At 42.5% G+C, this 27455-nt stretch overlaps 3 protein-coding genes across 4 annotated transcripts in view; all 3 read left to right on the plus strand.

Annotated features, from left to right (window-relative positions):
• LOC133503922 (flavin-containing monooxygenase 5-like) overlaps nucleotides 1–13915 on the plus strand; it is a 29506-nt gene extending 15591 nt beyond the window's left edge. The window contains exons 8-19 of the mRNA XM_061825927.1: nucleotides 52–271; nucleotides 383–455; nucleotides 532–838; nucleotides 4939–5127; nucleotides 5977–6142; nucleotides 7475–7617; nucleotides 7697–7893; nucleotides 8288–8423; nucleotides 9796–10021; nucleotides 10791–10863; nucleotides 11652–12044; nucleotides 13893–13915. Coding sequence (XP_061681911.1) covers nucleotides 52–271; nucleotides 383–455; nucleotides 532–838; nucleotides 4939–5127; nucleotides 5977–6142; nucleotides 7475–7617; nucleotides 7697–7893; nucleotides 8288–8423; nucleotides 9796–10021; nucleotides 10791–10863; nucleotides 11652–12024 — 2103 coding nt within the window. The 3' untranslated portion in view covers nucleotides 12025–12044; nucleotides 13893–13915. The remainder of the gene's footprint in view (nucleotides 1–51; nucleotides 272–382; nucleotides 456–531; nucleotides 839–4938; nucleotides 5128–5976; nucleotides 6143–7474; nucleotides 7618–7696; nucleotides 7894–8287; nucleotides 8424–9795; nucleotides 10022–10790; nucleotides 10864–11651; nucleotides 12045–13892) is intronic.
• Nucleotides 13847–21689, plus strand: LOC133503923 (flavin-containing monooxygenase 5-like). Of its 2 annotated transcripts, none has more exons than XM_061825928.1 (10): nucleotides 13847–14042; nucleotides 15831–15969; nucleotides 17302–17490; nucleotides 17849–18014; nucleotides 18442–18584; nucleotides 18699–18895; nucleotides 19504–19651; nucleotides 19727–19934; nucleotides 20192–20264; nucleotides 21106–21689. In XM_061825928.1, the coding sequence occupies exons 1-10, from the start codon at nucleotides 13852–13854 to the stop codon at nucleotides 21521–21523; spliced, it is 1872 nt and encodes a 623-aa protein (XP_061681912.1). In that variant the 5' UTR covers nucleotides 13847–13851; the 3' UTR covers nucleotides 21524–21689. The 2 variants fall into 2 exon arrangements, with proteins under 2 accessions (XP_061681912.1, XP_061681914.1); XM_061825930.1 differs by lacking the exon at nucleotides 13847–14042 and adding an exon at nucleotides 14186–14343.
• Nucleotides 21690–22237: 548 nt separating this feature from the next.
• The window catches only part of prrc2c (proline-rich coiled-coil 2C), a 31122-nt gene continuing 25904 nt past the window's right edge, over nucleotides 22238–27455 (plus strand). Inside the window, exons 1-2 of the mRNA XM_061825925.1 lie at nucleotides 22238–22254; nucleotides 24425–24877. The gene's annotated coding sequence lies outside the window, so the exon portion shown is untranslated. The remainder of the gene's footprint in view (nucleotides 22255–24424; nucleotides 24878–27455) is intronic.

Consider the following 27455-nt stretch of genomic DNA (forward strand, 5'->3'; position numbering starts at 1 on the left):
TTCTTCACTGTGTATGAAGTGATCTCAACAGCTGTGAATTTATTCCCTTAGGTGGATGTGGTGGTGTTCGCCACTGGATACAACTACAGTTTCCCCTTCCTGCCCCCGGCCCTGCAGGAGAAATCGGGTTACCGCCTGTCCCTCTACAAGCACGTGTTCCCACCGAGGCTCTCCAGACCGTCGCTGGCCGTGGTGGGTTTCGTCCACGGGCTGGGGTCTCTCACCCCGTTGGCCAAGATGCAGGCTCGCTGGGCTACCAGAGTTTTTAAAGGTAACACCCCCACACCCTCTGCAAAAAAAAAAAAAAAAAAAAAAACTCTCATCTGCTAGACTTAATGATAGCAAGCCCATTTTTTAATCTGTCTCTGCCAATTTCCTCCAGGTTTATCAAATTTACCCCCCGAGGAGATGATGCTGGATGAAATTGCAACAGATACGGCAACCATGCACAAAAAGTACACAAAGAAGGCAGCCGAGATTTTTGTCTGTTCCCGCTTTTTGTCTTTTAAACGATGATTTGCCATCTCTCAGGTACGCTTGCTCTGACCGCACCCCCATCCAGGTGGACTACCTCCCCTACCTGGACTCCTTGGCGGCTCTGATCGGGGTTCGCCCGAACATCACGCGGCTGCTTCTGAGCGATCCCAGACTGGCGTTGCAGGTGCTGTTCGGGCCGTGCACATCGTACCAGTACAGACTGAGCGGGCCAGGTCGGTGGGCTGGAGCTCGCCGGGCCATTTTCACCCAGTGGAATCGGGTGGTTCGCCCGTTCAGTGCCAAAGCGGTACCGAAATCCGTCAAGATTCGATTCGTACCGAGACCGGCGACGCCGTCCAAAGTGAGCATGATGCTTTTCTCTAGCGCGGCCCTTCTCTACGGCTGCTTCTACAATAATTGATGGACCTAAACGAGTGTACTGGTATAGTTTTACTATCATGTACTGTTTTATAAGTACAGCAACAACACTTCATCAGCCAAGCACACCGTGTGTGAGGCAACATGTTGTTTTGATACTTTGTTTGCTAGCTATCACTGTTGGTAACGTACATACACGCTACTACAAAGACACGAGCGGAATGAGGTCCCCTTTGTTGGTTTTTTGGTTTTTGTTTTGCACGCGCGTATGTCTGGAAGCCTGTTTGTGACCTTTGAACAACAGAATGTAATGTAACCAGTTAATAAGTTAATATAAACCAAATTCAGGGATCAGTCAAGATTTATATGTCAGAATTGGGGAGGGGAGTGCGTGACCGAAGAGGAAGTAAATCTTGGACTTTTAAAAAGTTAGGCACCGAACAGTTTTATTCAATGCCCAATATAAATTAATATCCACAAGTTTTGGCAGTGCCGGCATCTTTCTAAATATTGGCGAGTAATCTCCTCCACTTCATTTCCAATCTTTAGAGCACTGGTTTCCCCGAGAACCTCCACAGCGATTTGTGGTGTTGGATTGCCCCCACTCGGCTTCTCTTCCAAACAAAAAGACAGCACGGCCTTTGTCATCCTTCTGGGGGAAAGGCAAATTTGGTTGAGGGGGAAATCTGTCCCAACTCCTCTGCCTAAACAGTAGTGAAATAATGTCAAGACTTTAAAATATGAGCGCGTACATCTGGGGACGATCTGAAAAGTTGAATATTTATTACCATTTTTTTTTCCTAATTAATTATGTGCAATTTATTGTATTTTAATACCAGACTGAGCTGCTGAATGTGTAACTTACCATAGCCTTGTATAATAAGGTCACTTTTGAAGGCATTTTGTCCATTTAAAACAATTTTATCTTTGTAAGTCTCATCATTATATACCTCTTATTTGTGGAAGGGTGCAACAAAGATGGCAGGGTGGAATGGTTTTATTTATCTATTTTGTTCAAATGTGGTATTTTATAACATTTTCTGTATGTGGAATCAACCCAATAAAACGATAATTCAAAAAGCACAAGGAAAAGTCCATTGCTTGTTGGTTGGTTGGTTGCATGCAACATCAACTGGAGACTCTCAATTGCCCCTAGGTGTGATTGTGAGTGCGGCTCTTTGTCTATATGTGCCATGCGATTGGTTGGCAACCAGTTCAGGGCGTACCCCGCCGCCTGCCCGTTGACAGCTGGAAGAGGCTCCAGCACTCCCCGCAACCCTCGTGAGGATAAGCGGCAAAGAAAATGGATGGATGGTTGGTTAGTTAGTCAGCTTGCAGAACTGGACTGCTGTTGCGATAAATCGTACAATTTTTTAATGTTTTTTTTAATCAGTGGCAGCGACAATGAAATATATGTCTGCAGACTTTTATTTTGAAATGCCACATCCGATTTGGTTGGGGGCGGCATGGTGGAGCAGCTATACAGCATTGGCCTCACAGTTCTGATGACTGGGGTTCAAATCCCACCCTGCCTTTGTGGAGTTTGCACGTTTTTTGTTTCTACTGTGGAACTAATCCATCCATTTTCTTTTGCCGCTTATCCTCACAAGGGTCGCGGGAAGTGCTGGTGCCTATCCCAGCTGTCAGCGGGCAGGAGGCGGGGTACACCCTGAACTGGTTGCCAGTCAATCACAGGGCACATAGGGACAAACAACCAATTGCACTCACAATCAGACCTATGGGCAATTTTGAGTCTCCAATTAATGTTGCATGTTTTGGGAATATGGGAGGAAACCGGAGTGCCTGGAGAAAACTCACACAGGCACGGGGAAAACATGCAAACTCCGCACAGGGGGGTCCAGGATTGAACCTGGGACCTCAGAAGTGTGAGGCCAACGCTTTACCAGCTGTGACACCGTGCCGCCCTATGGAACTCATATTTCATAAAATGTAATAACCTTTGCATTACAAGAGTGACAGAAAGGCTTGTCGTCATGTTCCTTACATTTTATATATAAAAAGGGACCTGGTGCCTAATTCACGAGAAAAATTAGTTTGATATTAATTTTAAAATGTGAATCGGACTAACTCGGAAGTTAACACATACATTTACCTTTACTTCATATCTTTTCCCAAATCAATTACATTTTTATTGAATTTATATGCTCTAAACTCGTGTTTAAAAAACAGCTCTCCCCTATATATGTAAAAGTACAAAAGTACACACTTATAAATGTACTTGGGTAAAAAAAAAAAAACATTATTAGAATAAAATGAACATTTCGGAACCCAATAATACATATAGTGAGATTTTGGTATCTCTAGATGGTTGTCATTTTTTCCTACGGAGAATAATGTACAAAACAAGAAAAAAAGGTTCGCTTAAATGAAGAGATGAGCATTTATTTGTACAATTGAAAAATTTTTACATACACCCACCCTTTTTCTGAGCCACTTATCCTCACAAAGGTCGCGGGAATCCTGAAGCCCAATCTAGCTGTCTTCATGTAGGAGACCTGCCCTGAACTCCAACCATCCGCACACATAATCCCACTTTCAGGGAATTTCGAGTACTCAATTAACCTAGCATGCACGTTTGTGGTCAAAGAAAACCCACACAGACACTGAGAAAACACGCATACTCCACACAGGCGGGGCTGGTACTTGAACCCCAGCCCTCAGAAGTGTGAGGCAGATGCTCTAACCAGTTACCCACCATACCGCCTAGTTGTATCCTTTACCACATAAGTAGTTAAAATGAGTAGTCATCTAAAATGAGAAAATTATGTCTCAATCAAGTTTTTTTTTATTTTATTTTTTTTTTTTTTTTTGCAGTTTTGTTATTGCAATGGGCAAATAAAAGTGTTGTCAGTATTAAACAACCCCCAAATATTCTTACCTGTGAAAGGTTATTTCTGGAGTTACCCTTTTAGCCTTGAGTATGCGTGTGTGACTGTACGCACTACTGCAGGCATCCCAGTTATTCTGGTTTGCAATTGTGCAATCCACAAACATGGACTGAGCCAAGAATCCCCGCCCCCTCCCCCAGCTGAGCAGTAACTAGTAACTGTGTTGGACTACATTTTGACAGTACCCCTCCCAACCCCGCCAGTTCGTTCATCAATCAGTCAGTCACTTATTCATTCAATCAGTCACTCACTCGGGTGTCCGTAGAAGTTTCCCTCCATTCCAAAGAGCTCCCCGCAGCAGCAGCAGCATGGTGCAGACAGTGGCCGTGATCGGCGCAGGGCCGTCGGGTCTGACGAGCGTCAAGTCCTGCTTGGATGAAGGTCTGGAGCCCACCTGCTTCGAAAGCGGCCCTGACATCGGTGGTCTGTGGAGATTCAAGGTGAGCCGGCAAGGAGCCTTTCATTTATTTTTTTTCTTAGATAAATTTCTGAGTAGATGAGCAAACAAATAACGCACACACAAAAACAGCTTATATTTCTATATTGGACACATTTTAGGTCATCTTTTAAGATTACCTGTTTGTCCGAGGCTCACTGGATTTGATTTTGGCCTGCACATTGACCAGAAAATGTACAATGTACACCCCTAAAAACAAAAAAGAGGGAAAAAACAATCTCATGTTCTCCCCGTGCCTGCGTGTGTTTTCTCCCGGCACTCCGGTTTCCTCCCACATCCCAAAAACATGCAACATTAACTGGACACTAAATTTGCCCTCCATGAGATTGTGAGTGTGTCTGTTTGTCTCGATGTGCCTTGCGATTGGCTGGCAATCAGTTCAGGGTGTACCCCGCCTCCTGCCCGTCGACAGCCGGGATAGGCTCCAACATTTCCCGCGACCCTCGTGAGGATAAGCAGCAAAAGAAAATGGTTGGATGGATGGCAGTTATCATAAAGAAATAAGAAATAATCGACTAAAGTACAATGTACAGAACGAATGCTGATAAACTGGGATTTGATCAAAAATGGCACATTTTTTCCATTTATAGTTCTTAAACTTGATGTGGTTTTTTTGTTGTTGTTTTTTTTACCGCCACAGTCCCATTTTCAGTCATATTTATTGCTTAACCACAGCCCACCATCCTCACCATCGTTCTAACCCCGGGATCCTTGCAGGATGAACCAGAGCCCGGGCGTGCCAACATCTACCGCTCAGTGGTCATCAACACCTCCAAGGAGATGATGACTTTCAGCGACTTCCCCCCGCCAGGCCACTTCCCCAACAACATGCACCACTCGGAGGTGCTGCTCTACCTCCGCCTCTATGCCCAGTCCTTCGGCTTGCTGCAACGCATCCGCTTCCAGGTGGCTCAGCGCAAACCCTACGTGGGTTGATAGTTAATGGGAATAAATCAGCATTCAATGAAGTAACGCAAGGGAATTTCCCAAGTAGGGTCGTTGCACATATTCGATAGAACACATTTTCAGGAAAATGCATTTATTTATTATGTGCTGTGTCATTTTGGTTCATTTGGATGTTTGAAAATGAATGTCTGAAATGGCAATTCAGTATTTCTCTCTTGCTGATTTCAGGAGATTATTGTCAGTATGTAAAAAAAATGATCCTGTGAAGGAAGTGTAAATGTTCACAGCAGCAATATTCACACAAACATTTATTTTAATGATGTAGTACAACCTTCAAAGTACAAAACAAAAAGAGAAGTATTTATTTTTTATGGAAGTGAGTGGATTTCCACCCACATCCCAAAAACATGCAACATTAATTGGACACTCTAAATTGCCCCTAGGTGTGATTGTGAGTGCGGCCGTTTGTCTCCACGTGCCCTGCGATTGGCTGGCAACCAGTTCAGGGTGTACCCCGAGTCCTGCCCGTTGACAGCTGGGATAGGCACCAGCACTCCTGTGACCCTTGTGAGGATAAGCAGCTCATAAAATGAATGGTTTTGTAAGTGTATTTTCAGTAACTTTGGCCCAAAAGTATTGTAATTGTCTTTGGTGGATTAATTTAAAAAGAATCCAAAATATGAAAGATTATATATATATATATATAGGGTTAGGTAAGTAACTATAGCAAAAAAATTACATCACTCTAAAACTGTCACATTTTCTCAGATCCTCTCATTTTCCTCCAATAATCCTCCTATGAAAAGATGAAATATTTTTCTAACACATGATCCCACGGTGTACATCCAGACCACTGTGGTCGGCATGAGGCCGACTCCGGACTTTCCAGCTACCGGTCGTTGGGAGGTGGAGACCGAGCGGCGCAACGGCCAGCGGGAGAGTCAGGTTTTCGATGCCGTGATGGTCTGCACTGGACACTACACTACGCCACACCTGCCCCTCACCGACTTCCCAGGTAATTTCACTTGATAGGTGGAAAAATGATTTACTGCAAATGATAGATTTTTGTTCATCTATCTATGCCAGGGACATTTCGTGACATATATCACTTTGACCCCAGGTGTCAAACCCAAGGCACAGGGGTCAGATCCAGCCTGCTGCGGGATTATATGTTGTCCGAGAAGGCAAATCATGTGTATCAACTTCCATGATTTTTTTTTTTCAAATACATACTAAAATTTCAAATGGTCATATGATAACTGATAACACTGAGATATTGCAAGCATTTTAGTATTACCAAACCTCAACAATAGCTGGAAAAAACATTACCCTTGATTTCTGATTCCAAAACTACTTCATAGATCTAATGTGTATATATGATGAGGCGATTAAAGATATTTATGGTTTCACCGTCGTAAGAGCACTCTGTGGGAAACTGCGCCCTGAACTGGTCGCCAGTCAGTCACAGGGCACATTTTGAGACCATCGCTGAGCGGGAATCAAACCGACGCTGTCGGCACAAAACTCAGGAGTGTGCACCACTACACCATTAGTGACTCTTTCGTGTATAACAGTGTATACATAATATCACTCACTATGATTTGACAGGCACATACGCGCCCGCGCTCCATCACACTCTCACAAATCTGCACAGTCGAGCACGAAAAATCACACGCATAAAATCTGTTATGAGTAGAAATAAATAGATGTTGAAAGACGTCGTTTATTTTGTGTAGTCTTGACCAATGTTCCCTTTAAGGTGCACCACAGCATAATTGCGCACTTGTCCCACACTCAGTGCAGCGCAGTGAACCACAGTGTGACGTCTTTTCTTTAAATTTAAACACGGAAGCACACGGTGTCTAACGAGCTGCTGCTCAGCCTGCTTTCTACCTTCTAGTTTGCCTGACACCGCCCCCCTCTGCTCTTAAAGGGGTACACTCATAATTACAAACAGAACACACCCCCGTAACTTTATACCTGCGGGCATGACTGACCACACCCGTACATTTTTCAAATGTGAGTGACTGGATCATATGGATGCCCTGCGATTGGCTGGCAACCCGTTCAGGGTGTGCCTTGTCTCTCGCCTAGTGTCCGCTCCGGTGCGCCCTCGACCCTCGTGAGGATAAGCGATATGGAAAATGGATGGATAAATATATGGAAAATTATTTAATGAAAAAAAATGAAAGAATATCCATTCATTTTCTCAACTGCTTATCCTAAATGTATTTGCGGGTGTGCTAAGTCAATTTAAAAGTATTAAATCTTACAGTCATCGTTTTCTTGTACTATACATGCCCAATGGGCCATTTGTGCTTGTCAGCTTTTTTGTTTTGTTTTTCAGGTATAGAGATCTTCGAAGGCAAGTATTTCCACAGTTGGGAATACCGCAGCTTCGACGGTCTGCAAGGGAAACGCGTGGTGGTCGTCGGCATGGGGAACTCTGGAGGGGACATCGCCGTGGATATCAGTCAAGTGGCCGAGAAAGTAACGCCGTCCCCCGGATGCTGGTGAAGAACTGGTACAGTATTTGTAAAATCTCACCTTTTTTGTGCCGACCGTACAGGTATACCTCAGCACCAGGAGCGGCGCATGGGTGCTGGGCCGCTTGGGACCAGGGGGCCTCCCGCGGGACTTCTTTGGGTCCTCCCGGCTAGATGCGCTGAAGAGGAAGCTGTTCCTTTCATGGGTCAACCAGAAGATAGAGAAAAAGCTCAATCGGGCCTTCGATCACCGACTCTATGGGATCAGACCAAAACACGCGTAAGGCGACTGTTTGAACGTTATCCGTCAATTGGTTATTTCGAACATGCAGTATCAAATGAACACATTTAGATTATAAATTTGAGCCGAGGAGAGCCTGATAGATTTGTGCCATCCGCTTGCACTCTGTGAAGTCAAGTTTGATTTTGGACACGAGTCACAGAGGTCAGTAGAAGCGTTTCTTATTAATTATTGCTACAAAATTCTACAGTAGCCCTCGTAGTGGAAAAAATGATCACCACAAAATATTGCGATAGCGCGAACCATCCACAGTATAAAATTAGAATTATTCTTTTTCAAAATGTGCGATACGGCGAAGGCGATACGGCGAGGGACAACTGCGCAATCGAAATGATCGTCAGAGTCACTGAATTCGGTGCTGTGGTGTTCTCAGCTTTTATTCTCAGATTCCCGTGGTGAACGACGACCTGGCGGCTCGCATCCTCGCAGGACGTGTGCAGGTCAAGCCCAACCTAAAACGTTTCACCGCTACTGACGCCATCTTTGACGACGGCACTGTGGTACATGACGTGAGTGCGTTTGTTGTTCTTTTGGAACTCGTTCCTCATTATTCCCAACTAGAGTACAGTGGCACTAGTATGCCACCAAATTTTCCAATTACTTTTCATTTCTCCCCAAAATCTTATTCAATTATAAATACTTCATGTCTTGGTTTCCTTAGTGTATGCCAGCGACGTATCGTGATTGCCACAACAATTACATGTTCTTCCACTATACAGGCTATCCTGTAAGTCTCCATGTATAGGAAAAATAAATGTTTCTTGACATAGACCATAATATGCTGATGATTTCGTGGTTCACATGCCTGGCTTTGGTGCGGGCAGCGTGGCATCAATTCCCACTCAGTGATGATGTTGATATCTGCCCTGTGACTGACCGGCGACCAGTTCAGGGTGTACCCTGCCTTTCGCCTGAAGCTAGCTGGGATAGGCTCCAGCTTTCCTGCAATCCTTGTAAGGATAGGTGGCTTGGATAATGACATGGCATGACCATAATATGCTCTATTGCTTCTATAATATGCTGACTGTATGTCTTTGACCACATCTTGCTTCATCCAAAACACTCGCTGTTTTTTAAAACTTGGCAATAAATTTTGCCAGTCATTTTCTGTTAAATGTGCTCGCAACCATGCAACAGCTTGCTGAAGAGACCATGAGGATGATTTCAATTTGCTGCTGTTTATTCAAATGCATTCTTCTTATATTTCTGTCTGAAACAATAAATGCATGTTAGAACCATATCAATTCATCCATTTTCTTAGCTGCTTATCCTCACAAGAGTCACGGGGAGGACTGGAGTCTATCCCAGCACTCAACGGGCAGGTGGCGGGGTACACCCTGAACTGGTTGCCAGCCAATCGCAGGGCACATCGAGAAAAACAGTCACACTCACAATAACACCTAGGGGCAATTTAGAGTGTCCAATTAATGTTACATGTTTTGGGGATGTGGGAGGAAACCGAAGTGCCTGGAGAAAACCCACGCAGGCACAGGGAGAACATGCAAACTCCACACAGGGAGGTGCCGGGATTGAACAAGGGACTTCAGAACTGTGAGGCCAACACTTCACCAGCTGACGCATCGTGCCGCCATTAAAACCATATATTTATGGAATATATTGTCTTCTACGTATGGAGACTTATTTGGACACCCTGTAGGTACCAGAAGGTATAATAAAAACCTGCAGTATGTACCCACCTGTTGCTATTGGCTTACTGTGCGTATATCATACTTGTTGTTAATTAAACGAGGCATGATTTTGCACTAAATTTGCTTACTGGTGAATTGAGTCGAGCTCATCATTATTCCCGTAATAATTCTTGCCATGACATTTTTGTCTGGTGGGGTGCAAACAGTGTCCGACCTCTGGTTTGTGCGGCAGGTGGACGTGGTTTTGTTTGCCACGGGCTACGACTACAGCTTGCCCTTCCTGCCCGCCGACCTGCAGGGGAAGTGCGGTCCGGGCTCCCAACACCGCCTCTACCGCCACGTGTTTGCGCTCGGCCTGGTCCGGCCCACGCTGGCCATGATTGGCTTGATTGACGGGTTCGGAGCCGTCAACCTCCTGGCAGAGTTGCAGGCTCGCTGGGCCACTCGGGTTTTTAAAGGTACACTTCAAAATCTATTCATTCATCCATCTTGAAGTCAACTTTCCTCACACAAGTGACCATTCATTTAAAATGTCTTTTAATCCTCCATCCACCCATTTAATGTGTTGCCTGAAATCAAAGTTTTCCTTCCACGACTGATATGCAAACGAAAAAAGCTATCTCCAGTGAACCCATGCAGGGGAAAAATTTTGCAGCCATCCACAGTCGCTGAGAATCCAGGCTACGTAAAGACTATACAAAAGCTTTAAAAAAAATTCTTCAAACACATTTAAACATTTTAGTACATTTAAAATGTCCTTTTAAAAGTGGTCTGTGACAGCTGAGTTAATAGTACGTGCTTGCTTGAAGCTGTTTTTGAAGTTGACTGAATTTGTATAACTGACACTTAAAACACTAAATGATTATAAATTGTACATTCAAACATGAAAATGTAACAGAAAAGTATTCACTTTCATATAAGAATAGTCAGCTCGCTTAATGCTAACATCTGCTGTCATCTGAAATGGCTCAGACAAGCTAACGAAAATCCTCAAAGACATTGCGGTAGATTTACATTTTCAAAACACAGATACTTCAAATTCAAATTCGGACTTGGCTGTATGTTGCAAAAACACAAAGAAGCGGATTGTGGAAACAAATTTGCAAAGAAACGCAATTCAGTGGCGGAACACTGTACAGTACTGTAGAGTCATTCAAGTGTTACCTTCAGGCGTAGTCTGAAATAATGACCCACTGTCATCCGGAATTTGTCTTTGTCCTGATGCAGGTTTGATTGGTCTCCCCTCACACGAGGTCATGGAGGAGGACATTGAGAAAGAAAGGGCAACCATGCGCAAAAGGTATGAAGCCATTGTTTACATTTATCTGCAATTATCCAACCATTATTTTCTTGAAATTCGTATAAAATGTTAAATGTAGTGTACAAAATTGCCAAACGTATTGGTTTACCTGTCTTGACTCACACATGAACATTGCATTCCTCATCCAGTGGGTTCAATATGATGTCATATAATAGATGTTTTATTATTGAACTAACCAATTATTTATTAAAAAATAAATTTCAAAACATTAACTGTATATATTACATTATTTTGTTTTCATTTTTATTCACCCAAAAATTAACTCATTCTCTGATAAAATGCAATTTTCAAAAGTTAAATGCTTGCATAGAATTGTTTGTATTATTTTTCATTGTTCTTACAATTTAACCATTGATTTAATAAAGTTAGTTAGAAATGGCACATTTATATTTATTACTATTTATTTTTTTGTTTATTTTAATATTTTACATTGTTTTGTTTCATGAAATTTTGACTCTTTTATTTTATCATTGTGATAGTATCAAAAGTAAAATTTTCATTTTAATGTTTTCATTTATTTACAATAAACCATTTGATCAGATTAATTAAAAATGGTAAATATTCCTTCTTTCATAATTCAATAAATCAAAAAAGGAAATTGTATTATGTTGAATCTTTTTTTATTTTATTTACAATACATCAATTAATAATTCCTTCATGAATACAACATTAAAAAAAAAGTAATTCTGCAATTTTTGAACAAAATCCATCCAAAGAAATATTGCAGGACTGTTGTAAATGATCTAATTGATTGACTTGAATTCGAGGTTCACCAAGGCCGAGAAGAACCCCCTTCAAGTGGACTTCCTCCCGTACTTGGACTCCCTGGCCGAGGAGGCGGGGGTTCGACCCAACATCTTGCGCCTCTTCCTGAGCGACCCCAAGCTGGCGTGGCGGGTGCTGTCAGGCCCGTGCACCCCTTATCAGTTCCGCCTGAGTGGGCCGGGCAAGTGGGACGGCGCCCGCCGGGCCATTCTCACCCAGTGGGAGCGAGTGCACCAGCCTTTCCGAAGCCGACGAGCGGAACCCGGACCGCAGACTGCAACGCCTTATGGTCTCATTGGGCTTTTGTCCGGTGTTGCCATCCTGACTTTCTGCTTCTGGAAGAATCATCGGCTGCTCTCCTTTTTCTTCTTATAGAATAATATCACATTTTTATGGTAACACAGTCTGCTTAAATCTCTTTTTCTCATGCATTTAAATTATGTCATTATGTCAAATGTCATTTTCTGTCCAAATCATGCATTTTCTATCATTATTGTCACAAAACACTCAAACAAAACACAAAGGTTTGTTATATTAGGAATAAAAGAAAGTACAGTAGTGTGTATGAAAAGTCTACATACCCCTGTAAGGATGCCAGGTTTTTTTTGGGTGATTTTAGAAAAGACAAAAGAAAAAAAAGGCAAATAATTTCAAAACATTTTCCATTATTAACATAACCGTTAACCAAGTCAAGTAAATGTTTGGTTTTTTTTTTTTTTTAATATCATTGGGAGAGAGAGGAAAAACAAACTGAATAAATGTGGTTGCAGAAGTGCACACAACCTCTTATAATTGGAACATGGGGTGTGGGGGTCCTGACTCAGCCAATCACATTCAAATGCCTGTTAAACGGAGTCAACACACGCAGCGCCATTTAGAAAGACTCTGATCCATCCTAAATTAACTTCAGCTGTTCCGCAGGCTTTCTCTGACGTTTTTTTTTCTTTCTATCAGAAGCCTAAAGGTTTTGTGTGAACACTGACTGACATTTTTGCAGGGGTGTGTAGACTTTTTAAAGTCACTCTATATACATGTAAAAAAATGCACGCATTTTATTGCATTATGATTTGCATGAAAGCAGAACGTTCTCTAAATTCAACTACATTTTCATGTTTTAATTATGCATAGCAATTTTCCCCCTGGATTGAGCGTTAATTAAGTAATTTTTGTCATTCGATTCTCATGAGCAAATAAAAAATTAAGTATATTACCGTGGTGGGAACACGTTTTTCAAGGATAAAGTCATAATATTATAAGGAAAAGTTTAAGCTATGAGAAAAAAAAGTAGAAGTGCGAGGAAAAACTAATTTGAAGGAAGACAATTATAATGACAAAAAAATGAATTTCACAAAGATAAAGTACATGTAGTAGGATTCTATGAATTCAGTTTTATGAGAATAAATGAGAAATCTTTAATTTTTAAAATGCATTCAAAATATTACATTAAATAAATATTTTTTTCTTTTTTGAAAAAAAATATAATTTATCAAGAAAATGTAATAATGAGAATAAAATTGGACAACTGAGGAAAATCATGGTACCATTCTACGTATACCGTTCCATTATTAAAGTTCTAAGGATAAACAGTTTAATTGTGAGTAAACAAAGCTAATTTTAAAAGAGTTTAGATAAATTTAACGTATTGCTTTTGCCAAGAACAAAGAAGATGGGGGAAATTAGTTTTACAAAAATAGGCTTTTGACAATAGTCACCACTTACAAGAATAAATGAATTTTACAAAAAAAATTTATGATGTTGCAAGGACAACGTTATTAGAATAAATTGCACATCTTTGGGCAAAGAAATGTTAATTTTACAAGATAATAATACTACAGTAAAACACTTTTGAATTCCCCCCCCCTTCGAAAAAGGCAATATTACAAGAACATTGTTATAAGAATAAAGGTTTTCAATAATGAGCAAGAAAATCGGAATTTTGTAAGAATAAATCCACAATATTACAACAAAAGCAGTCATCAACTCACTGTACTGTTTTTTTTTAATTGCAATGTTATTCTTTATTGAAATATATTTTGATAGACAGTACAGTTCATGAAAACATTGTGCAACTTTTTTTTAGCTCATTTTTTAAATATTAACTGCATTATGAACCTGTTTTCTTTTTTTTTTTTTTTTTTTTTTTTTCATTATATGAAGATAACAACGCCAGAGTGCTCATTTGCCGTTACGTAAGTGTACCTAATGTTGTGTCCGCCCGGAGAGACCTTTGTTTGTTTTTCCAGGAAATCACGTCGCCTGCTGTCACGACGAATTCGGGAGTCGAGTCGGGCGCGGGAGACTCCAGCACTCCGCCCACTACCGGCCATCGCTACTGCGAGCTGGACGACTGCAAAGCAACACACGTCACTCCAGTCGTCTTCAGTGCAAAGCAGGTAAGAGCACGGCCACTCTTTTCGTTGTTTGTTTGTTTTTGTTTTCGTCGCACTTTGAAATGCTCCACACGGAACCAAGTATGCTGCGTTCAATTACAGCCCGGACCGTTAGGGATTCGCGAGTTTTCTGTTGTTTTTGGAGGCTCAGCACGTCCACTGCGACTGATTGTGTGCAGCCTGCTATTGATTAACTCCTGTCGACGTTCGCGTGGGGCAAGACCACTTGAAACGGTTCTTTGTCGTTGGAACCCGATTTAAGCACCACATCTGTTGCTGGGCAGCGTTCAACAAAGTTGCAGAGGTGGCCAAAGTGTTCACACTTTGGACTTAGGTCCATGGGGCAGATATCTGCTCTTCCTAAAATACTCGGGGGGGGGGGGGAGCAGAAGTACTGATTCAGTTTCTTGAGTTAAATATTTTTTTCCCCCGAAACTGTCAATTACATCTGTCTTCAAATGTAGGGAGTGAAAATGAATTGTCAGAAAATCTGAATATTCTACCCAAGTACATGTTACTTCCTGCATGTGTGCTGAGATTGAATTTTCTAACAAATTTAGAATGTCCAAAATTAAATTAATTCAAATCTAAATTAAGAATACCACAAGATTAAATCCGTGCCATCTGACGATAAATTTAAATTTCTAATGCTTTTTTTTTTTTTTTAAAACCAGCAGTGTCAAATGTTCAGCATGTGCTGTTCACAGGAAGGCTGCCACTGTTGATCTTTTAGAATAGTTTCTCAATTATTCCATTGATTATTTGGGATTTTAAAAATATGATTTGACGTTACAGTATATTGTGAAATATTGTTCCCCAATTACCATTGACTCACCGAGCGTTGTTTATTTGGCATTGCTGAATGATTCAGGCGGCACAGTAACTCAGCTGGTAAAGCTGGTCGGTCTCACAGTTCTGCGGTCCCAGATTCAGTCCCGGACCCGACTGTGTGGAGTTTGCACGTTCTCCCCGTGCCTGCGTGGGTTTTCTCCGGGCACTCCGGTTTCCTCCTACATCCCAAAAACATGCTACAATAATTGGACACTCTAAATTGCCCCTAGGTGTGATTGTGAGTGCCGCTGTTTGTCTTTATGTGCCCTGCGATTGGCTGGCAACCAGTTCAGGGTGCACCCCACCTCCTGCCCGTTGACAGTTGGGATAGGCTCCAGCACTCCCCGTGACCCTCATGAGGATAAGCGGCGAAGAAAATGGATGGATGGATGAATGATTCAAGCAAACCAAATAAACAACCGTCATGCAACATGTACTCTGCGACCTTTTTGAAACCTAGAGCTACTTCTCGGGTACTGATGAATACAAAGGGCTACTAGTTTGAGAAACACTGCTTTGGTTTCATTTACAGGTTATTCGAATAAATTATTATTATTATTATTATAGATGGCAGTGGTGGTTCTCGTGGGAACCAGAGGGGCCGTGCCCCTGTAACCTGAATCTTGTGTTTATCTTCTGTTTTTACTCCACCTGTACCTCCCTTCCTCTGTGCCTCAGCTTACGTCCTTTCGTTTGTATAAGCCGCAACGTGTCATCTTTTCATCATCTCTTTCTTTGAATCGAGACCGTGTTTTTTTTTTCTTCCAACTTTATCCATGTGCTCGGCGCGGCATCCTTTGAACCGCTAGCAGACCGTTACAACCTCATGTTAAAGGTCTTGATGAGGACTTTGCATTAACAGAAAAAAAAATATATATATATGTATATATATTTCCTCGCAATGACTGGAGAAACTTTTAGCTTTTGCGTGGCGTTGATGCGTTTGGTCCATTTGCGCAGCTTCAGCATGCCTCGTCGCGTGGCGGTGATTGGAGGAGGTAGCTCGGGCCTGGCCTGCATCAAGTGTTGCCTGGACGAGGGTCTGGAGCCCGTCTGCTTTGAAAGCAGTGATGACATCGGGGGCCTGTGGCGGTTCAAGGTGGGTTGAACTCGGCGGTTAGAACGTAATGAAGTACAAAAACCGGGAGAGCAGTGACATGGATGGAACTACGGTTGATTAAATACCACTACTACAACCTTAAAAATTAATGCTACTTTTTATTTTTTTTTTGATGAATACAAGTCCTTTCGTGTTTGAGGCATGAAAATAGATCCACTAAAAGCGTTCGGTGGTTGTGATACACAGGTGTCAAACTCAAGGCCCGGGGCCAGATTTGGCCCGCCACTTTATTTTATGTGGCCCACAGAGGCAAATCATGTGTGTCAACGTCCGTGATTTTTTTTTTAAATCCGTGCTGAAATTTAATATCGTCATATCATAAATGACCACATTGCTATATTGCAAGCATAGGGTTGTGATTCCAAAACTAGTCCATGAATTTCATGTATAAATATGATGAGTTGATTAAAGATTTTCATGGTTTCATGGTCATAACGGCCCACTGAGGGAAATCATAACGACAAAGTGACCTGCGACAAAATTGAATCTGACACCCGTGTTATAATATATGTGACCAGGTCATTGCGGGGTTTTCCAAGGTGTGACAAGCGCTCCTGAGGTTTTTCCGGTGACCTTGTCCATACAGTCACCCCGTTGCTTGGGAATTCAACTAACAACACCGAGATGTTTTCTGGCATCTAAGGGAGATGCATTTTCAGGATGTAGACCAGGTGTGTCAAACTCATTTTTTTCTCGGGCCACATTGTTGGTCAGGTTTCCCTCAGAGGGCCGTTATGACTGTGCAACAAAAATATTTAATCATCTCATCATATTTACATCATCAATTTATGAACTAGGTTTGGAATCAGAAATCAAGGGTTATGTTTTTTTCAACTATTCAGGTCTGGTAACACATAAATCCTTGTAATATCTCAACTTTATCATTCATGATATATTTTGGTACAGGTTTTTACAAGAATCATGAAAATTGACAGATTTGGCTTCGCGGGCCACATAAAATCATGTGGCGGGCCAGATCTGGCCACCGGGCCTTGAGTTTAACACCTGTGATGTCGCCGTATAGCTCGTTAAATTGCACGGCGTGTTGGTAGAAATTTGCTTTATAATAATAAGTGACTCACATTTGCACCAAATAACCTCAACGTTATCATTGTTAAATTAGCATTTCTAGTCCATTCATAATGTTAGCAAAGCTATGGGGGACGCAGTTATGATTGGGAAAAAAAAAAGCCAGATCAATGCTAGAAAAATGAAAAATCCATTGTGTTGTCAAAATGGGTATTGTATTGCTTTTGTCGCCTCCGGTTGCTCTGGTAAGTTCCATTTTTGAAGACGCTGTCGTCGTTGCAGGAGAACCCCGAGCCAGACAGGGCCAGCATCTACCACTCCGTCATCATCAACACCTCCAAGGAGATGATGTGCTTCAGCGACTTCCCCATCCCAGCCCACTTCCCCAACTACATGCACAACACCCTCATCATGGACTACTTCCGCATGTATGCCGACCACTTCAAGCTCCACAAGCACATCCGCTTGAATGTAAGCAGCACATTGGACCATCAGCCAGAAAGACCTCTGCCAGGGCCAAACGAGACTGTTGCATTCAAAATTCTCAACTGTTCTGAGTGGTGGTGTTTGTTTCAAACCATGTGGCATTTTCCCACATTTTCCCCCATGTCACTTTTCTGGATAAATGACACTGAAATTTAATGCAGCGGGGTGAAGACAACATGGCAATTTTTGGTTGTATCAGAACGGTGACCTCGGTGGGACCATGTCTCTTTAGACAAAACCAGTACAAAACAGAATACTGTATGACTGCAATAATGTTACATATGCGTCATTCTGTGTTTTTTTTTTTTTTTTTTTTTAATATTTTTGTTATTTGTGCCCGCAGACCAAAGTCTTGCAAGTGAAACCGAGGGCTGACTTTTCACGTTCTGGCCAGTGGGATGTGGAGACCCAAAACCAGGAGGGCAAAAAGAGTAAACACATCTTTGACGCCGTTATGGTCTGCATCGGACACCACTGCCACCCCAACCTGCCTCTCCACGACTTCCCAGGTGGTGCATCAGAAAATAAAATAATCACATGATACGAAGGTTTAACAGCCTCGCTTTGCTCATCGATACTTGGCCCCATCTTAGAGCAAAACGGGAGAAGGAGAAACGGCAGTAAAACAGGCCAAAAGTTGTGTTGAATTTTGGAGATAGAGGAGAATGTGGGTAAAAAAGGAAGTGCTGTGAGTAATTTCTTGATGCACTGTACGCCTCCAGATATTTTACAAGCACAGACCGGTTCTAATGCTCGGCCTTCTTTAAGAATCAACCTTTGTGTCCTTACACAATCCATGATCAACTGGTCCCAGTGTTCTCTAAACCTTCACCTCATTTAAATTTCCAGTGCGCACGTATCAAAGTTTGTCCTCCCGTATGAATGATTCACAGTGTGTGGGTTTTTTTTTTGGTTTTATTTTTTTGTCTGTGTCAGGCCTCGACACATTCCAGGGGCAGTACTTCCACAGTCGTGACTACAAGACAGCCGAGGAATGGCGGAACAAGAAGGTGGTGGTGGTCGGGATCGGGAACTCGGGGGGCGACATAGCTGTGGAGCTCAGCAGGGTCACCAAGCAGGTAGATGTGCACATGTTGTGTGCTTTTGCATCATGTGCTGATAGAAAAGCATGTGATGTAGTATGCTTTGGATCATGAACTATTGCCGTCTGCTTTTTTGTTCCCGCCTTGCAGCTTTACCTGAGCACCCGAAGGGGCGCTTGGGTGCTGAACAGAGTCGGAAAAAACGGCGTGCCTCGGGACTTGGCGGTCAACAGGGTGATGTATACGCTCTGGAAACTGCTTCCCTTTGGCGTGGTCTGCGGCTTGGGGGAGAGACAACTCAACCAGCGGTTTGAACACAGCCTGTATAGTCTCAAGCCCAAGCACAGGTGCAGCAATTTGAATTTGCGAGGAGCTTATGAGTGGCAGACGACTGAAGAGGGTCAAGGCTGCTGAGCTTGTTTGAGAACGTCACAGACAGATTTTCAGAAACAAAATTTGGACTTAGTTGTTTAATATCTGGTGGGTCAGCTGGAAAGCGTTGGCCTCACAGCCTGTATTGAGTTTGCATGTTCTCCCTGTGCCTGCGTGGGTTTTCTCCGGGCACTCCGGTTTCCTCCCACATCCCAAAAGCATGCAACATTACTCTAAATTGCCCCTAGGTGTGATTGTGAGTGCGGCTATTTATCTCGTTGTGTCTTGCAATTGGCTGGCAACCAGTTTAGGGTGTACACCACCTCCTGCCCGTTGACGGCTGGGATAGGCTCCAGCACTCCGACCCTTGTGAGGATAAGTGCCTAAGAAAATGGATCGATGTATGTTTAATTTCACTATTGAGCAGACACTTGAGAGACCCGACTATTTGTGTACAGATTCTTAAAACCTCAATTTTCCACAGTCAAAGAAAAAAGCTTTTTGGATTTTGAGTGAGACTCTACCAATGTTTGCCGTATCTCTGTGTACGTAATCCTTGGGTGATGGGTTCCGAACGTGGCAGGTTGTTCAGCCAGCATCCCACCGTGAGCGACGAGCTTCCCAACCGCATCCTGTCGGGAACGGTGCAGGTCAAGCCCAACATCCGCCGATTTGACGGCTCCAGCGTGGAGTTTGACGACGGCACCGTGGTGGACGAAGTGGATTTGGTGGTGGGTCATTAACGGCAAACTCTTTCCATTGTTACCTTTGCCGCATACGCACTTTTGTTTTGTTTTTGTTTTTAGGTGTTTGCCACAGGCTACAGGTTTTCCTTCCCATTTCTTCCTCCGAATGTGATCTCCATTTCGGACAACAAGGCGCCGCTGTACAAATACGTGTTCCCCCCGGAGCTGGAACGCCACACCCTGGCCGTCGTTGGGCTGGTGCAGCCTCTGGGGGCCATTATGCCCATTTCTGAGATGCAGGCCCGATGGGCCACCAGGGTCTTTAAAGGTAGGAATTCAGTTCGATGTTAGCTAAATATGGACAAAGCGGGTACAAAACTGGGTCAAACAGAAGTAGGTGCCTGAACGGTATTTTCTGGTCACTCGTATGACAAATCCAAGGTGTTTTCATTAAAATGAAATTGAGACTTTTATACTTAGTCCACATTGGAGTGACTCTCTGGGGGCCTAAATAGCTAAAATATTGGTCCTTTAAAACAAGTAAACTTTCCCTGTTTTGTGATTTATAATTTGCGGTGTTACCAGGATGCGTCAAGCTTCCTGCAATGGCTGACATGCAGGATGACATCAAGTGGAAGCAGGACGCCATGGCCAACAGGTAACTCCATGATGTGACAAAGGTTTTAAGACACATTACACCTACAGCAGGTGAATATTGACAAGAATTTGGGGCCACTTTTCCACTCAAAAGTCCTTCAAATGTGGTGCCATTTTATATAAGTAGCTTATCTAAATCATTTTAAACTTGCTGTCACAATAGCATCCATCCATCCATTTTCTTTGCCACTTATCCTCACAAGGGTCACGGGGAGTGCTGGAGCCTATCCCAGCTGTCAATTGGCAGGAGGCAGGGTACACCCTGAACTGGTTGCCAGCCAATCGCAGGGCACATAGAGACAAACAGTGGCACTCACAATCACACCTAGGGGCAATTTAGAGTGTCCAATTATTGTTGCATGTTTTTGGAATGTGGGAGGAAACCCACGCAGGCACAGGGAGAACATGCAAACTCCACATAGGTGGGTCCGGGATTGAACCCTGGACCTCAGAACTGTGAGGCAAACGCTTTACCAGCAGCTTCACCGTGCCGCTGTCTCAAAAGCAATAATAATTTTTTTAAAAAAGTGTTCCAAAATGCAAAGTTTGTTACTTATTCATACCAACGCTGTGAAATATTTCAGTTTGGTGGTCAATGTCAATTATAGTTAAGAAAATACATCACTCACTTGAAACAAGAAAACTGTTTTTCAACGATTTGAATTAAAAAAAAAAAAAGAAAAAAAACATATATATATATATATATATATATATATATATATATCAATAAATGACAACCATGCTACTTTTTTAAAGTCAGTTGAGTTTGGAGTTTGACCCCAGAATGAATTGAACTAGTAGGTTCAAGGTAGCACTATGAAGACATTGTGATGTTTTTCCAGGTATGTGAGAAGTCAGAGACACACCATTCAAGTGGATTATGCAAACTACATGGACGAGATAGCGGTGCTGGTGGGAGTGCGGCCCAATATCCTCCGACTATTGCTAACCGACCCCAGGCTTGGCCTGGACCTGCTCTTCGGCCCCGTCACCCCGTACCAGTACCGTCTGCGGGGACCCGGCAAATGGGCTGGAGCCCGTCAAGCCATACTAACCCAGTGGGACCGGGTCGCCCAGCCCATGCAGACCCGACCGTGCGAGCGGCCCAAAGCCAAACGCTCTATGATGTGGCCGCTCATGGTGTCGGTCGGCGTGGGTGTGGCCGCGTATGTGAACAGGAGCAACTTGGCCGCTTTGCTGCAACACCCCGTTGCGCTTTTGGAGCGGGTCAAAGTACACCCATCAGTAATGAGATTGTGAAATGAATATGAGAGCTGACACACATTTAAGTCAAATTCTAATGCACTATTAGGTCGTAAAAAGGAACTAACGCTTGAAAAGTTGTTGTAATTTCATACTCACTGTGTTGTTTATTTGGGTCTGTATAAGTTGATGTTTTGGCAATAAATTGTACATTTTGAATATATTTACACCATGAGAAGGGACCAACCTATTCAGTGCGTTGAAAAAGTACCCCAAAAAGTTTTGCAGTGAATCATTCTTTGATGAGGAGAGTGCCAAAATGCATGAGGGCCTGACAAAAATGAATGTATTTTAGTCAATCAATGTGAAGCAAGCTGAATTGCACGTAAGACTGATTGTGCTTACTACAGTAATAAAATATCTGCAGAAATTGTAAGTTGCACTTTTGAAGAGATACATGTTGAAAATGAAGCGAAAATGTGGTGCTGAATGTGCAATGGCGCCCCCTGGAGGGTCGCCACGTACTCAACACCTGATGCAGGGGCTGGGAGGATAAAAAGCGCCACGATGCTGTGCGTGATGAGCCATCCCCATGATAAAATATAGAGCTTTAAAGATTTTTTTAAAACGTGTAATCCCAGCACATATACCACATTAAGACATTCGTGTGGCTTTATATTTAATGAAAAAATATTTTAATAAAACGTATCTGACCAGCGCCTTATGAACGCCGGTAGAACCCGGAAGAAGATCCGCATCGGGTTATTCGCTCCTGCTCGGGTTGCCAGGTATGTGCAGTGTGCTAAGAGGTCGTCCCGAAATCTGATCGCATACTGAACAAAAGTCAATATATTTTAGGATTATAAACTTCAATTATGCTTTCGTACAACGGCGCGTTAGTAAGTTTTATCATTTTATTGCTTCAAGTATTTGTAGTAGCCGAAGTACTTTAGTAGTGGTCTTTGTGAAGATCCTGTTTAAAATGCAACGGTGGGAAGCAATGACGTACGTACAAGTACTGTACCTGTATATCATTACTTAATTACTTTTTACTGTTACTACATTACATACAAACGGATTTCTGTACTTGTACTCCTTACTTTGTCCAAATAGTCTCATTACTTTTGTCAGCCTCCGCGGTGGAAGTGGACATGTAATCTTGATTTTTGAAGGATTCATTTGGATCTTGGAGTCTTGTAATGCCGGGGAGGGGGTTGGGGGGTGAGATGGAGAAAGTGGAGGAGCAAGATATTCCACATTCGTAGTGATATTGTAGAAATTTCACTTGGATGTTGTCTGCTGCAACATTGTTTCATGGTTTCATTTGTTATCATCATGTAATTAGTCTGGCCCAATGCTAGCCTTTTTTTCCTCCACATTTTACTTTTATACATTTCAGAGTCTATTTTTTTTTTTTTTTACTTTGACTCATTTTATTTTTGTCTTTTCATTTATTTTACACATTTAATTGAGTTCAATTAGTACTACATTTGCCAGTGTTTTTACACAAGTAGCTACACTTCTACTTTTATGTACAGAGCACATACGATGATGTACACTACTACTGTATAATACAATAACTATAACTATAGACACCAGGCTGTAAAACTAAGATTATATTTGGAATTTTAGTAGGGAGCTGTTTTGACACGTCCTTGTTTCATTTTACAGTATTGCATGCATTAAACCGCATAAAATAAACATTTTCACTCAGCGAAATTATTTTCCATTTTTCACTAAATATTATATGGATCATTCCATAATTGAGGACATTCTGTGAACAAGCTTCTCTCCATCATGGACAATCCGCAGTTGCTTATTCCGGACCGCTAGACAGAAATGGAATTATGACAAATATATTCCTATATGAAAATCTCCAGATTATATAATTTTTTTCATGTCTTTAAAAGTTTTTATATACGATGTTTAATATCCATTCATCCATTTTTTTTTTGCCGCTTATCCTCACGAGGGTCGCGGGGTGCTGGGGCCTATCCTAGCTGTCAACGGGCAGGAGGCGGGGTACACACTGAACTGGTTGCCAGGCAATCGCAGGCCACATAGAGATAAACAGTCGCACTCACAATCACACCTTGGGGCAATTTACAGTGTCCAATTAATGTTGCATGTTTTTGGGATGTGGGAGGAAACCGGAGTTTCCAGAGAAAACTCACGCAGGCACAGGGAGAACATGCAAACTCCACACACGCAGGTCCGGGATTGAACCCGCGACCTCAGAACTGTGAGCCCAACGCTTTACCAACTGATCCACCATCCATGTTTAATATTAAATATTTTAATAGTTGTGATATCTTATTTCAACTTGCCTCCTTTGCTTTTTGTTGTGACTTAAATTTTAGTCGTGGCTATTACTGAAATAGTACATTTAGAGGCATTAATCATCCACGACGGTCGAGTTGTTTACGTTTACCTTCGTAGACTATCTATCTATCTATGATTGGTCAAACCAGTGACATGACTAGGCCTGGGTTTTCTGATTTTCAAACTTTTTGGGTGTGCCCACATTTTTGGATGTCAACTTTTTCTACCCCCTGAAATTCTCTCCGACGGGGGGAACCGAAACAATCCCCCTTGTCATGACAGCTCACCCTCCAGTTTGAAAACCACTGTTTTATCAAATAATTTGCTAAAACATAGAAAGGGGAAAACTTGAACGCACGGACCTTTGTCAGATTTCAAGTAAAATAGCACCTTTTTTAAAATATTGGTGTTCTTTTAATGTTATTCTTTATTTCTATGTTTCAAACAAATGTTTTTGTGCTATGTACTGTGATGCCTTCTCCTGCCTCTTATATGCCATGAAGCTTTTCCCTGATTAAAAACAAACAAAAAATGTAGCTAATACAAAAACTATATATTTTCCCCCCTAAATTTTTCACCAATTCTGGAGTGACCCAAATAAAATGTGTATTAAAATGATTTTCCAATTAATAACAGGTTGCAGTTCCAGTTTATTAGAGATAAAGTTGGTGACGGGCTCAAGGAAGCAAAAGGAGGTGGGCGACAGGACAGGATAAATCTGGCAACCCCCGAGCTTCCATCTTTGATTGTGCGACGGGCCGCAGCGAGAGCGGGCCTCACTGCTCACTCACCTTTAGGACAACGCTCTTGCTCACCGGCAAATTGACTCGGAGGGACCCAGAGAGCCCAACGGACGACGTCGTACCGGCTTCCCGCGAGCGCAGGCCGAATCGAAGGAGACAGTTCGACCGGCGAACCGCGGACGTGGACTCGGGACGCCCTCGCAACCGACGAGCCGAGCGAGCTAACTAGTCGGAGCGGGGCTAGCCAGGTTTTGTAATCCGCCGGCGAGGCACCCAAAAATTCGCCGCTGCATTCCGACGACAACCCAAAACTAAAAAGGACAAAAGGACGCACCGGCACTGGCAGGTGAGATCACATGGGCTTCATGGGAAATGTGCATTTTTTTTTTCATCCTCCTGAACTATTAGCTCGCCGCTACTAGCACGCTTTCGTCCACTGGCGAGGAGCTCAAAGGGGATGTGATGGCGACTCGTGAGAAGCGAAACCACGTTCAAGGCACGGCGGCCTGCTCCCATACCAGACCTCCCTCCCTAACATTCCACGTATTAAACACCAAACCCAGTCGTTTTCGAAAATGCTTTTAAACTCCGTCTGTTTTATACGCTTCATTGGTGCCCCCCACCCCTCAGTACTGATTTGAGCCGGGAGGGCCTCCGCCATACGCCACTTGGAGGCACCAAGCCGGACCTTGTGGTGACGGCTAGGCTAGCTGTGGGGGCTTGCGATCACAACGAAGCAGTGTGTTAAATATGCACCTTTTTTTATTTCATGGCCGCCGCCATTTTATGAAGTCAATTTAATGTAACGGGTTTGCTCTGTGGCCGTCTGCCATGTAGGCGCATGACATTCAAAGGATGATAACGTGCGATCTGCGATGGGAAAGGTTGTCCCAAATCGATGTGTCACTTTGACAATGAGGCTTCACGGTGGGGTCATGTGAGAGACCCTTAAAAACGGATTGATTGATCGGTTAGTCAATAATCCACAAATAAATATTGGGCCCACGCGGAGAAGTCTTAATTTTACACGTACATGGGGGGAACTACTGTGTTTTAGGTACCTGAAGTGTAAAGGATTCCTTATGCTCGGCCATGCTTCATTTGTGGCAGAGGCAAACCAACATATGACTGAGGTGCAGAAACGAACTAACTCGAGCACACTTATAGTTTCAGGGAACCTGCATGTATTCTTTCATTTAATTTACCATGCTGAGTTCCCAAGTGAATGTACAGGTGTGCACATATTGCACAGCAGGCAGCTGCTTGCAAAACCGCTCCTTTCTCCAGTCAATTACAGTTATAAAAACTCATAGGCACGACTTTTGGGATATTAATAGTTGAGATGAGCCAAAGAAAAATGCAAAACTATGGTAGGTTTGTTAGCATCTTTCGTGTCCTCGTACTAACTTCAGAAGCTTCAGTTGATGCTTAGCTTTCATTTCCTTGCTGAACCCCTCCCACGATTAGCTGACAAGTTTCAGTTAAAATAAGTAATAAGATCGTCCGGGCTGAAATTCCAAAGTGTTCTCAAAACTGACACCTAAAAATTATGGTTGCATCTTTTAACTATCACTTGCCATAAAAAATGTGGCTTTGGATAACACTTTTTTTTTTTTTTTTTTTTTTTTTTTGAGAATAGCAGTTGGCCAGTAGACTTGTTCATGCACTTGAATTTTTTTTTTGGGGGGGAGGAGGGTGGAATTTATTTGTTAATGGAAGATTTTAGAAGCACCTCAGATGCTTGTTACATATTCTAACAAAAAGAAAAAAAACTAGCACTTGTCACATTGCTCATAATTACAACAAATATGTGAATATTATATGAAACTGTGGAATGGTGGTTAAGCTGGAAAGTGTTCAATCCCGGACCCGCCTGTGTGGAGTTTGCATGTTCTCCCCGTGCCTGTGTGGGTTTTGTCCGGGCACTCCGGTTTCCTCCCACATCCCAAAAACATGCAAGATTAATTGGACGCTCTAAATTGCCCCAAGGTGTGATAGTGAGTGCAGCTATTTGTCTCTGTGTGCCCTGCAATTGGCTGGCAACCAGTTCAGGGTGTACCCTGCCTCCTGCCCGTTGACAGCTGGGATAGGCTACAGCACTTCCCCTGACCCTTTGAGGATAAGCGGTGAAGAAAATCAATGGATTTATAGAACCTAACCATTGGACGTCTTAAATATAAGCAATCCAATGAAAAACGATGATGGTGAGTGTTAACTTAGCATACCTGCTTGTCATCGCTGTTATAACTAATGAAAAGTGGAAAAAGTGTTAGGTTATCCCCTAGAGTGTGGGTTAAAATAAAAAGTAGTCTATTGTGTGGCCCATTTATTAGAAAAGTCATTTCTTGACATAAATGATGCCAGCGCAACAAACTACTGCTCACTAAATAACACGATCTGTGCATGTGTGCAATCTGGCCTCGGAGCTGCCTTTACTTTCACTGCAGCCGTTAATGCAGGATACAGTTTTTAACATATTCACAGAAGAGCTTGTTAAACTAAAAATTGTCCAAACCCAATGAATTTTTTGCCTCTCAGCAGTAAATAATAATTTAATTAAAAAAAGCGGTCTGGTCGTTATTGTTTTGTCAATGTCTGACAAATTGTAAACAATATTATTATTTATTATTGCAACCAATTATCAACATCTATTTTTTGCCATTACAGCCCAAACCAGTAACAGTCCTGATCATCAAAAAGACAAATTTGCTTTCACAAGTGCACTCTGTCCAACTACTGCAATCAGATCTTGTATTCCCATACTGCTGCATCCCTTTTTTTCCTCTTCATTCTCCTCATCGCTTTCCTGAGCAATTGCTTTTTTTGAGCTCCATTGTTGAAAATTCACTTGTACTAAATGCAAAATAACAAAATGCGTGCACAGCCGTGCAGAGATGCTACCAAGCCAAGGTACACAAACAGAA

Source organism: Syngnathoides biaculeatus, chromosome 7, assembly GCF_019802595.1.
Source record: "Syngnathoides biaculeatus isolate LvHL_M chromosome 7, ASM1980259v1, whole genome shotgun sequence".
In the NCBI taxonomy this organism is placed as follows: Eukaryota; Metazoa; Chordata; class Actinopteri; order Syngnathiformes; family Syngnathidae; genus Syngnathoides; species Syngnathoides biaculeatus.

Excerpts from the sequence above, each read along its gene's own strand:
- LOC133503923 (XM_061825928.1), top strand. The coding sequence starts at position 13,852 with ATGTTGTGTCCGCCCGGAGAGACCTTTGTTTGTTTTTCCAGGAAATCA. Across the intron at positions 15,970-17,301 it reads GGGGCCTGTGGCGGTTCAAG|GAGAACCCCGAGCCAGACAG; the intron begins GTGGGTTGAACT and ends TCGTCGTTGCAG. Across the intron at positions 19,935-20,191 it reads GGCCACCAGGGTCTTTAAAG|GATGCGTCAAGCTTCCTGCA; the intron begins GTAGGAATTCAG and ends CGGTGTTACCAG.